The sequence below is a fragment of the Hippopotamus amphibius genome, chromosome 1 (genome assembly GCF_030028045.1).
Source record: "Hippopotamus amphibius kiboko isolate mHipAmp2 chromosome 1, mHipAmp2.hap2, whole genome shotgun sequence".
NCBI lineage: Eukaryota > Metazoa > Chordata > Mammalia > Artiodactyla > Hippopotamidae > Hippopotamus > Hippopotamus amphibius.
This window is the reverse complement of record NC_080186.1, coordinates 90,255,683-90,268,833: the sequence shown is the minus strand read 5'-3', so window position 1 is coordinate 90,268,833 and position 13,151 is coordinate 90,255,683. Positions and strand designations below refer to the sequence as shown.

At 32.6% G+C, this 13,151-nt stretch overlaps 1 protein-coding gene across 2 annotated transcripts in view; it reads left to right on the top strand.

Annotated features, from left to right (window-relative positions):
• Positions 1-12,830, top strand: part of COL11A1 (collagen type XI alpha 1 chain) — a 207,414-nt gene extending 194,584 nt beyond the window's left edge. The window contains exons 59-67 of one of the 2 annotated variants that reach the window (XM_057716879.1): positions 491-598; positions 1,075-1,128; positions 1,233-1,268; positions 1,363-1,416; positions 3,051-3,300; positions 5,974-6,086; positions 7,546-7,614; positions 9,677-9,910; positions 11,130-12,830. In XM_057716879.1, the coding sequence (XP_057572862.1) occupies positions 491-598; positions 1,075-1,128; positions 1,233-1,268; positions 1,363-1,416; positions 3,051-3,300; positions 5,974-6,086; positions 7,546-7,614; positions 9,677-9,910; positions 11,130-11,276 (1,065 nt within the window). In that variant the 3' untranslated portion in view covers positions 11,277-12,830. The remainder of the gene's footprint in view (positions 1-490; positions 599-1,074; positions 1,129-1,232; positions 1,269-1,362; positions 1,417-3,050; positions 3,301-5,973; positions 6,087-7,545; positions 7,615-9,676; positions 9,911-11,129) is intronic. The other variant, XM_057717564.1, reaches the window with a different exon arrangement.
• Positions 12,831-13,151: the final 321 nt, after the last annotated feature.

Sequence of the window (13,151 nt, the reverse complement as noted above, 5' to 3'; positions counted from 1 at the left end):
TCAAAAAGAAAGTAAAATATTTATTTAATGGCATTAATATTTTTTGAATTATTTTTAAGTCTCTAAGTGTTTCCTAGGTGCTGCAGAATTTCTGAAGAATAGAAATAATTTCATACAAAATAAAATGCTTTTTATAAAAATGAATTTTCAGTTTTTTGTCTCACCAATATTATATGTAGTCATTATTAGTCTTTTAGTTGAAGGAATTCCCTTTAAGTAAGTGCAACACTGAACAGGATATTTTTAGAAAGCATTTTGTTCAATAATATTCACAGTCCTTAATAAAGGTCTCACAATGTAATCAGTAAATGATTCTGTTAGGTAAGGGGAAAGAGGTTCTTAATCCTATATTTCATTAAGAAAGGGTTAAAGTTTGTTATCTAATGTTTTACTCATATGTTTCATAAATTTAATATGCAATTATTTTATGACTATAATTTAATATATGGTTGTAATTTATATATTGTTAAAATTTCTTTGCCTTTCAAAGGGACATCCTGGTTTAATTGGCCTGATTGGTCCTCCAGGAGAACAAGGTGAAAAGGGTGACAGAGGACTCCCTGGAACTCAAGGCTCTCCAGGAGCAAAGGGGGATGGAGTGAGTAAAGATATTATTTTCTACTCCTTTAAAATCATACACCCACATACCTGCACATATTCCTTTAAATATGACCTAGGAGTGATTTAGAGCATCTCAGTCTCCTTAAGTCAATGGTGTTTTCAAAGAGAAATTTGTTTAACCTTAGAGTAAATAAAAATATGACAAATTAGAAACCATAAAAATTATAGTTCAATAGTTAATTACACATTTATTGAATCTCCAACACATACAAATCATTATTCTGAAGGCTGCCAGAATATAAAGATATATATGTAGAGAAGGAGACATTGCACCAAAATGGGCAAAAATACAGATTCTCTTGCAAAAGTTATTTCTTAGATTCACAATGGAAAATTTTAGAGCATTCTTATTTATTTTTGCATTGTCTAAATGTTGCAGCATGTCTTGTTATGCAACATATATAAATGGAATAGCTGAGATAAGGTCTTTAATTTGGATAATTTTCTCTATAGGGAATTCCAGGTCCTGCGGGTCCCCTAGGTCCACCTGGTCCTCCAGGCTTACCAGTAAGTACAAGACAAAAGAATTTTATAAAGTAAACATATAAATATATCAAAGAGACACACATTCTCCAGATTTTTATGTGTACTTTTGCCTTTGCATTTTCTAGGGTCCTCAAGGTCCAAAGGGTACCAAAGGCTCTACTGTAAGTACCTTTTCCTTTGGCTTTTAAATTTTTCAACGAGGACTACTCAAATGCCTTGTTCTCTGTTAATCTTGTTCCTTATTCTTTCTAACAGGGCCCTGCTGGCCAGAAGGGGGACAGTGGTCTTCCAGGGCCTCCTGGGCCTCCAGTAAGTGCATGTAACAAGAGTGCTTTTCTGGCAATTAGCATCCTGAGCCTGCTAGTGATTTCTCTGAATTTAGAAGAAGGATGAAAAAGCACTTTCTGCCAAAGTGCTGATTTTCTAGGAAATAGCAACTACCTTAATTAAGTACTCAGGTCTACATGCCAACACTTGTCTTTTAATTGGCTTCACTCTTTGAATGTAAAGATACCTTAACTATACAGTATAATAGTCTTGCTTTTATTAGTTTTTCAAGAAAATAATATATCTTTATGTCACATTTTCATGAAAGCAACTGATTGTATGCCACAAAGATACATTTAATACCTGACTAGGGATAAAAACAAAAGTTCAGCTGCTTGGCATTTTTTTTCCTACTGCACATAATGATAAGAATGAAAGCAATAATAATAGCCACCACTTATTAGCACTGATATTTTCCAGGCTTCACACAACTATTGTGTTAGATCCATGTGATGAAATTTGAGACTTCTTCTTGAACTTGTTTCCAAGCTATATGTGTATTAGTTTGCTAGGATGGCAATAACAAAGTACCACAAACTAGATGGCTCAAACAATAGAAATGTATTGTCTAACAGTTCTAGAAGCCAGATGTGCTAGATCAAAGTGTCAGCAGCATTGGTTCCTTCAGTGGGGTGCAGGGTAAAGATCTGTTTTTTAGACCTCTCTCCTTGGCTTGTACATGGCTGTCTTCTCCTTGTGTCTCTTCACATGGTCTTCTGTGTATGTGATTCATGTTCATTTTTTTTTCCTTTCTTAAAAATTAATTTTTATTGAAGTATAGTTGCTTTACAATGTTGTGTTAGTTTCTAATGTACAGCAAAATGAATCAGCCATACGTATACATATATTCCTTCCCTTTTGGACTTCCTTCCCATTCAGGTCACCACCGTACATTAAGCAGAGTTTCCTGTGCTATACTTTATTAATTATATCTACAGCCACCCCATTTCTAAATAAGGTCTTCCTCTGAGTTACTGGGGCTTAGGACTTCTGAATATGAATTTTTGCGGAACACAATTCAATTCATAACAGTATGGATTAACTATTTTGTATAGTGCTACTCTTACACATACGTAAATTCAAATCTGATTGCACTTCTTTTAAGTTTATTCATTTATAAAGTTATAAATGTTTGGAACCAGCTAATACGTATTTTTAAACATGATATAAAGTATTGTCAAGCACAATAGGCAACTCATTATTCAGCACAAGAACCTTAAAATGTTTTAATCTTCAGAGACTAAGCTCTAGTTGCAGAGATAGGACAAGTAAATGAGGACTAATTAATAAATAAGAAAGTAACATATATAACATATGTAAACACAAATCTGTGCTATGTTACTTGTATATTAAAAGGCCCAGAAATCATCTTATTTTTGTGCCTACCTCGATATCTCCACTAGATTCTTTTTAAAAGAATTCACAAAGTTATATACAAAGAGATATATATACATAATACATATTTATTAACAATTAGACAAAACATTGAAAATAGGAAAAACATTGAAAAGCTAAACAAACTATGTTTTCTTATAACAATAACATAATCAGTAATAACAAATATCTGCAGAATATTTTACCTTAGGAAAGAGTTACATGCACATCATCTCTTACAGGGTCCACCGGGTGAAGTCATACAGCCTTTACCAATATTGTCACCCAAAAAAACAAGAAGACATACAGAAAGCATGCAAGCAGATGCAAGTGATAATATTCTGGATTATACTGATGGAATGGAGGAAATATTTGGTTCCCTCAATTCCTTGAAACAAGACATTGAGCACATGAAGTTTCCAATGGGTACGCAGACCAACCCAGCCCGAACTTGCAAGGATCTGCAACTCAGCCATCCTGACTTCCCAGATGGTATGTTAATAATACATGACCAAGTGAATGTACTGAACCTCTAAATTACCGAGGTACATTGTTGGCCCATTAATTCTAGTTAAATGTTTAATATAGTCTCTAAGTAAAATGAGAGTGGAAGATTATTAATTCCAATATTGTAGACAGAAGAAGTCATTTACACTGTAAATCAAGATCTGCTTTGGAAAATATTTGTCTTGTTAAATAAGGTGTCCTTAAAGTTATAACAGGGTCATTTTTGGATGATTATAGATACAAATGTATTTTACCTTGTAATAACTATCATAGAATGGGTTTGATATGTGCACACTTATGTGTATGTTACTATATAATTATTTATATCCTATATCCTAACTTACTTTATGTTAATGATTAAATAGCATAACTGAATCATATGTGACCCACCAGTTTAGTACTGATTTGATGAACAGAATATTTAAGAATTAGGATAGTTTGAGGCAACTGTAACAATTTATTTGTAATAATAACCAAGATAATTTATTATACCTCTTATTTGACAAAACTTTTACATACCCATTCTGAGAATGAAACAGTTCCAAGTATCCTACATTAAGTGAGTAACTCCCACAATAGTAAACTAACAAGGAGCATATCTGTATCTGATTTTGTCTCCCACTTTATGTGGAAATACTTTGCCACTCTGTTTACTTGTGTGACATCATTATTTCCCACTATTGATCATATAGTGAATGTTGTAACTGAGATCTAAATAAGTCAGTATAGACAGAAAAGTTTCATGCAATTCAGGAACAGACTTTCTTTATGATAAAGAATATCTTAAAATCTCCTATCTTAATCAAGCACAGTCTGTTAAAAGGAAAACAGATAATAAGGGTTCTTTACAAACTTCTATCAAAAGTCTTCAAATTTATAATATATTTATTTGAAAAAGATACCTTTAGTTTCATATTAATTCAGTGATTTGTAAGGAAAATGACCCAGATTTCTGATCTAGCTAAGGTAATCATACACGTGACCGAAAATCAAATGTAAAAGATGAGAACATGTACTGGCAACATAAAACAACATGTGATTAATTAGAACCTGAGCAGTCAAGAAAAAATTTTGTAAATTTTGGGGATGGAGAGCTCACTATGGACTATACTTCCCTGTGGTTTCCATATATTAACTACCTTTATTAATTCTTTAATGTGTTAATTAATTGCAATTAAATGTCTATTTATTTACTTGTTGGTGCCAGGCACTGTTATTCATGCAGAGATTCACAGATAAACAGAAAGAATAATGCCCACAGGTTACTATTGTCTAATGATGGAGACAGGTAAACCATAAGTATTTATAAACCCTCTAATTTGGGATAGCAGAAGGCATCTGCTATCTGCCCAGATACAGATACAGATGTCCTCTGCTATCCCAAATTAAAGGGTTCCTATGAAATCTTTTGCAAGCTGAAATGGCATAAAGCCATAAAGTTATCTTAGTAATTAAGTTTGAAAGAATATTTAGTAACAATGTTGGCTGAATAAGACAAGATAGAAGTAATGCTTACCATATAATTCAAAATTATATGTTCTTTAAAACCCTAAGAAATATCAAAGACTAAGAGTGGTTATACTGGTTGGTAAAATCTTGGATGATTTTTATTTTCTTGTATAATTTTTTTTCCTGTGAATTTCAGTTTGTTCCAGTTGTGAACTCATTAACAGTGTAATCAGAAAAAGTGTAAATTTTTTTGTTAAAGAATTTATTTCAAAAAGCAAACTGACATTGAACTTCCAGGAATTCTAGTACTAGGCTAAGTAGTTGGAGCTTTTAAGTTGTTCAAAGTTCATAATTAGTGGATTGACATAATTCAGATTAATATTTGAAATGAAGTGGCAGCATGAAAAGTGGTAGGAGGAAAGCAAAGTAATCGTCACACATGTATCGTCTGTCTCCCAATAATACTTGTTAACAGAATCTCCGTTGTCAGTTACTTAAGGAATAAGTAATTTTGTCAGCCCAACTACTTACCATCTTTACTCACCTAACACCAAATTAATGGTCATGGTCATTCACATGATGAAATTTGTCCTGTGCCAGTTAGATAATAGAATTAATAGCAAACTGCATTTAAATATGTAAACTAGACTTTCTTCTTAGGAGCCCATTCAAAGGGGGAGTACATTTGCTACATGGAGTTTTTGCTATAAATTAATGCAAAAGTCTGATCCTTGAGGCTAAGTAGATACTCTCACTTCCATCATTACAGGTAAATAAATCAAGCGAAAATGTATTGATTATTAAACTCAGATTACTTAAGTAGAAAATAATACATATGGGATTTAGAGTCAAGTATATCTCATCCTAATGTACTTGCAAGTTATTACACATGGATAAATAGAACAGTAATACTTGAGAAGGTGGCATTTAAGCTGAAACCTAAAAGTAATAGACATGCTAAGAATAAAAAAAAAAATGACATTCCAGGCAGTGTGTATGGGGGCATTTGCAAAGCTCTAGGCAGACAAGACAAAGGGTCCCTCTTTAACTATTCACACGTATACCCTAATATGACCAAAAACATGAAAGTGATTCATGTGGAAAAAGATGAATCATTTTTCCTTATTTCTCTAATAAAATTTGGTATATAATGTATGCACTTTTTGATATAAATATATTTGTATATGACATATTTTTTCCTACTTCCAGGTGAATATTGGATTGATCCTAACCAAGGTTGCTCAGGAGATTCCTTCAAAGTTTACTGTAATTTCACATCTGGTGGTGAGACTTGCATTTATCCAGACAAAAAATCAGAGGGAGTAAGTACCAATCTGTTTTGGTGGTGACTGTTGACTGTTCCTGCCATGTTTTTGCAATGTTGAACTACACAGGAAAAGTATACTGTCATATTTTCATTTTCTGTTTTTCTTACATGGTAATTAGAGCATTTAATTTGCATAAACATGAATAAGCACAAAAGTGACACACAGAGTTAACAAATACTTCTTTTCCTATCTTTTACCCAGATGTATTCTTTAAGCACCTGCTTACTCTCTAAAATCCTATGGCTTTCCATGACAAAGCACAGCTGATTTTCAGATTTTAGTGCATGTGTAGTATTCCTCTTTCCAATTACCACGTGGTGGAACTCACAGCTGTACATTATGCTTAAAATTTACAATTTTATAAAGAATGAATCTTTCACATAAAATAAGAGTATTCTCTGCACTTTCGTGCCTTTAGTCTTCAAGTACATTCCTTGATTTTTCATCCAGCAGTATCAATATATGTGAATTCTATCTTTAAAGCTAGAGGCACATTATTAATATAAGAAAAGATTTTTCTTAGGGCATAATTACATAGCATAATTATATTCTCTAAACATTTTATAGGTGGGACATTTTGACTTTATTTGCATTCCTTTAAGAAATCACTTTCTTCTTAGTAAGTAGAGTAGGCATGCTGAGGCATAGAAACTCCTTAAGACAAAACAAGTAGCTTTAAGTGTGACTAATCTCTTTGGGAGAGACATTTAGTTTGTAAGTGAAGGATGGGTAGTAGGGGCAGGAGACAAAGCAACTTCTGTTTCCCAACCACACTTTGCATTTGGAGAGGGAGAATAAAGCTCTTCTAGCCCATGAAGAAATGTGGGGGAAAAAAAAAGAAATGTGGGAAAATGGAAATGCCTCCTCTTATAGGATTACTCAAATTCCCTATAGTGAGTCCTATATACCTTTATACTTTGCTGATCTTTGCAAAGCAAAACAATAAATGCTGCTCTATAAAAGATTCTAAACATTTTCCTCAACAGGGAATGATTGGGCTTGCTTCCTGCCAATGACTTTCTGTAGCCTCCCACCCTGAGTTACCAGCTGGATGCTTCAGGATGTCTCCTTCGGCTGTGAAATACTAACAGTATCTGCCTTGATGGCAGATGCTAACTGACGTTGTGAAGGTTTCCTTTGCAAGGGGTTACCTAAGAGTTCCACCCACATGCCCTACAGCCAACCCTTAGTATGCTTTTACCAGGTTATTTCCCATGCCCTTCTTTTTGAGCAATTAAAGAAAACAGGAAAAAGGATGACTCAGTCTTCACTAAATGGAAATTCACAAGATCTATCTCAAATTTTACTCTTTACCTCATTTTGTATAACCCAGGGTAGAGCATTTTAAAAACTCTTTAGCATCTTGGTCTTACTGAAAATTACTGATATATACATAAACAATACTGTTCATAATTTTAACCCACTTTCTAACTTTCCTGTTCCTTTGCAACAGGTAAGAATTTCATCATGGCCAAAGGAGAAACCAGGAAGCTGGTTTAGTGAATTTAAGAGAGGAAAACTGGTATGTTATTACCTCAGCATGAAGTGGCTTATCTTGAACCTCATAATTCAAGTTCAAATTATATAATCTCTAGACTCTTACTGTGAAAGTCTAAATTATTCAAAGCAGGATTCCATGTATTCTCTAGTTTGCTCTATCTAAATCTCTTAGACCACTTTAGTATTTTAGAGAGAAGTCTAAAATTTTTGTATCAAAATAAATGGAAACATATTAAATTTACTAAAATAATAAGATCAAAGTATGCATTTCACTAAGTACCTGAGATAGATATCATAAAAATGGATTATGTTGGAAATATCAGATATAGGGGGCATCCCTGGTGGTGCAGTGGTTAAGAATCCACCTGCCAATGCAGGGTACACGGGTTTGAGCCCTGGTCTGAGAAGAACCCACATGCCGTGGAGCAACTAAGCCCGTGTGCCACAACTACTGAGCCTGTGCTCTAGAGCCCGTGAGCCACAACTACTGAGCCCACGTGCCACAACTACTTAAGCCCATGCGCCTAGAGCCCGTGCTCCACAAGAGAAGTCACTGCAATGAGAAGCCCGTGCACTGCAAGGAAGAGCAGCCCCCATTCACTGTATCTAGAGAAAGCCCATGTACAGCAACAAAGACCCAACACAGACATAAACAAATGAATGAATAAATAAATAAATTTTTTAAAAAAGAAATATCAGATATAGAGAATATAATATTTATTTAGTATCTCTGTCTCTATTTCATTTCCATTATACTTGAAACCTAATTTATTCTTTTTTTAATTTCAGTAAGAACTTTTAGAATGTGAAATGTTTTTTCCAATAGTTATATCTAGAAATAAAGTTAGCTGACTGACTTGACATTTTATGAATTATAGCACAAGTTTACTTAAATATTTCCATATAATTATCAGTTCATGGTCAATCATTTTATAGAGATATTTTAAGATTGTGTGCAAAAACTTAATTTGCTTTTAAAAGCTATTAAAGTATATTTGTGTTTAAAATGTTAATTACAATGTATTTAAGTGAAAGTTTCTCTTATTCAGATAATTATTCAATAGTTTAATGTTCTTTTAAAAACCTACTATTTTCCTTTGATAATTACACAATTATTATCTTATAAGAACCTACACATATTGTGAAGTTCTCCACTTGACATAACTCTCTAGTTCAGTCTTCAAGTTACATATTAAATATCCATGTTACATTTGTATCTTTGTATGAGATAAAAATACATACACAGGACTGTGTGTGTGGTTTCATTTTTTGCTCTTTTGTTTTGTTTTCCTTAGATTAGATTTCCCCTTTTTTTTTTTCTCCAACCTCTCAAGGATCCTCATCATCTGAACTGTTAATCAGTAAGAATTAAGTAAAATCAACAAAAAGGAGGAAAGTCACATATAACTGCCTTTATATTGAGTTCCTGCTCTAAATACAAAATAAGTATTTCCTGATAACAAATGTTCACTTGCTTGTCTCAGGCAATATGCTTGGTGCTGGTGATGCAATGATGACTATATCATCTAAGAACAGACAAACAAGCAAGTCTGTGCTGAAAACTGAAGACTGTGGCCCCCAAATAAAAATGCAGAAACATGTTAAAAAAACATGTTAAAAAATTTGAGTCAAGTATGTATACTAGGAAAATAGGTGAAATCAAACAATATAAAAATAGTTAACACGTGCATTACACTGATTCCTCAGTTTTCATTTTCACTACAGTCCCACTCTGCTATTTAAAAAAATACACAAGTATAATGAAAGATTTCTTGGAAACAAAGGCATATTTTATAATATTTATTAACTGATTAGGAAACTGAAGTCTAGAGGTAAAGTGATTTTTTTCCCAGATAAGTATTGCTAACAGTAACTAAGGTGGAAATACATGCTGATTTCATAAAATCCTTTCTCTGTATCTTCTAACTCTAAATGCATACTTCCTTTCATTAAGTGAAAGTGGGTCTATTGATAACATCCACATGCTTCTGCGATTGGAGTTCACTGTTGACAGTGATTTTATTCTTTTATAACAGAAAAAAGAAAAAGAGTATTTATGTGTCTCTTTATTCTCTTATTCCCAGCTTTCATATTTAGATGTTGAAGGCAATTCCATTAATATGGTGCAAATGACATTCCTGAAACTGCTGACTGCTTCTGCTCGGCAAAATTTCACCTACAACTGTCATCAGTCAGCAGCCTGGTACGATGTGTCATCAGGAGGCTATGACAAAGCACTTCGGTTCCTGGGATCAAATGATGAGGAGATGTCCTTTGACAACAACCCTTACGTCAAAGCCCTATATGATGGCTGTGCGGTGAGTATAATCTCTGCTCGCCTTCTTTCATGGAGGTGAGAGGCAGTGTAAAACAATTCCACTGTGGCCGTAAGTCAGATTTCTCTCATGAAGTGGATATCAGTTGTTATTAAGATTTAATGCTTATCGCTGACCTATTAAAGTACAGTATATTAGAAACCACTAATATTCACACACAAACACATGCACACACAGAAACTCTGAAACATACATATAGATACATTTTTAAAGCCATAACAGAAGGGCCGTATGTTATTTTTATGGAATTATTCCTAATATTTGAATACTATTACAGCTAGTTATTCTTGAAATAAAAAAAAAATCAAGAGCCTTGTTTCATTTGTCTCCTTAATTCATGACTCTAAAATAACAGATAAAGGAATCATCATTATACCATTTATACCATAGATTATTCTTACCCCTGAACTTTGCTTATAGGAGCTTGCTGATTGGTACTTTGTCACAACAGTTTAGACAGCTCTATCATTTTGCTATTTTTATCCTCTGAAACTATGTTTCTCACACATATTGGAATTTTGTAAGAGCAAATGACCAATAGAGCATCCTAAAAAGCTTGTTCTCTTAGCTAATGGCTGTAGAGAAGTCACAATTACAAATAAACAAAGTGAGTAGGTTACACCTAGATCAAAGAAGAGACCATAATGCATCTTAAAAGGAGCAAGTGTTTTGGATTTCCCAATATAATCTATTGATAGTTATTCATAAAATTAATACATACAACAGAAATGCTTTGACTTTGGACTTCTTGCATTGAAATTCCTATACTATATTCAAATTTTTCTTAGAAAGTTTGTCTATGTGTCTGTGTATATATACATATATATGTATGTGTGTATATATATATATCTCAATTTTTATAATAATGGTAAGGATATATTATTTATGTAAGGGTATGACCCAGTAGCAATATCAGTTTTCATATTAAAATGTATTTATCAATTCAGTAAGATTCTCTCCAACTGTGCAGTATATTAAAGTACTATCTTGAGTAATTACAGCTAAATATTAAATACAGTCAACAGTCAAAATTTAAAACATATGACATCAGTGATAGCAAGAAGAGTTAATTGCTACAAAGATAATGGCAAGTTTTTTTCCACTCTCTTCTTTCTTACCTTCTTACCTCCACTCAGAGGCTTAACATAGGTTAAAAATATAAAATGATTGAATAATTTTTTATTTCTGCTTAATTTTACAGTCCAGAAAAGGCTATGAAAAGACTGTGATTGAAATCAATACACCAAAAATTGATCAAGTACCTATCGTTGATGTAATGATCAATGACTTTGGTGATCAGAATCAGAAGTTTGGATTTGAAGTTGGTCCTGTTTGTTTTCTTGGCTAATATTAGGACAAGGAACATATGAAATCAACAGAAAATATACCTTGGTGCCACCAATCCATTTTATGCCACATGCAAGTTTTGAATAAGAATGGTATAGAAAACAACTTGCTACATGTATGCGTACCAGTTAGGAAATATTCATGCCCTTGTGGGGGCAGAATCACATGACAAAAGCTTGTGATTTGAAAATCATAAAAATATGATAGTGTGGCTGAGATGGAAACAGGCCTTATTCTTGATTCCCAATTTTTGTCTCTCCTTTTCCTATTTGGATTTCTTTGGTGCTGTAGAAAAAAAAAAGAGAGAAAAATATATATTCATAAAAGATATGGTGCTCATTCCCATCCATCACGGATGTGCTAAAACAGTGTGTTTAATAAACTGTAATTATTTTATGTACAGTTCTATACTGTTATCTATGTGTCCATTTCCAAAACTTGCACGTGTCTCTGAATTCCACCTGACTCTAATTTTACGACAATTGCAGAACTATGATGGCAATAAATATATGTATTATGAAAAAAATAAAGTTGTAATTTCTGATGACTCTAATTCCCTTTCTTTGATGAATAATAAAATGCCTTTGTATATATTGATGTTGAAGAGTTCAATTATTTGATGTCGCCAACAAATTTCTCAGAGGGCAAAACCTGGAAGACTTGGAAGCACATTCCGATCAACTGTTCTCTACTGACCGTAACTTTGCTGAATTTCAGCCAAAAACATCATGCATTTTGATGCTTTATTCAATGCTATACCTCAACCTTTTTCTTTTCAGAGTCCAGGATTTCACAGGATACTTGTATATATGGAAAATAAGCAAGTTTATGTTTTGGGACAGAAAAATGTGCATGAGAAGCTATTTTAACAAATTGATGCCTACATCAAACAATCAATCAGATGTACAATTTTTTTCCTACCTTATCTCATCTCATTGTTTGCAGTGTGCTTCAACCATTCAGGTTAATATTAAAAGATGGAAACTAAGCAATTATTTATGAATTTGTTCAATGTTATATTTTTAATCAATCAACTTCTTGAACTTGATTCTAAATTGCATATTATAATAGTCTCCAAATATTATTTTTCCTGCACCTGCCCAACAAATATTATTTCTTTTCTTTCAAGGTAATATACATTATTTGACCTACCTAATTTCTAAATAACATATGGGTGGACTGTTACTAACAGTGCTTGTTTTAAAAGTCATACTTAAAAACAATCAAAACTTTTTTTCCACTAAGGCATTTTCTTTCAGGTAGCTTGAAATAGCAGCAACATTTTAAAATTACAAATTGAACTTTGTATCTATTTTAAGTAATATATGTAAGACTTGAAAATAAATGTTTTATTATTTCTTATGTGAAGTGTTAAGTTAATTGATACCAGATTTCACTGGAACATTTTCAACTAATAATTTATCACAAAAAAAGCATACCTGTAATATTGAAATTAAAACGTGAACATTTGTCATTCAGAAGTTCTTTTGAAATCAGTTTGTAAATGTCCTTCAAGAAGGGAGATATGAATCGTTAAATAAACTCAAGTCTTGTCTACCTGGATTGGTCATTCTCTTTCTTAAATAGGTTTTAACTTACTCTCTATTTCAGAAAAGGTTTTCAATTCTGTTTCTTGACCATCCAGGGTAGAATACTTTTACACTTTTGAAAAAGAATATTATCCTTCAGAGATTAGTTGTTTAAATTCTCCACATTTCTAAAATAAAAACACCACATGGTAGTACTCTCTTAACAAAATAAAGATAGGTTATATTTAAAATTTCAAAAAATTGTTTTTCATAATTAAATACTTTACAAAGTCTCAAACATATGTTCATAATTTCAGCATTAGAAGAATTTTCAGAACTTTTATTTG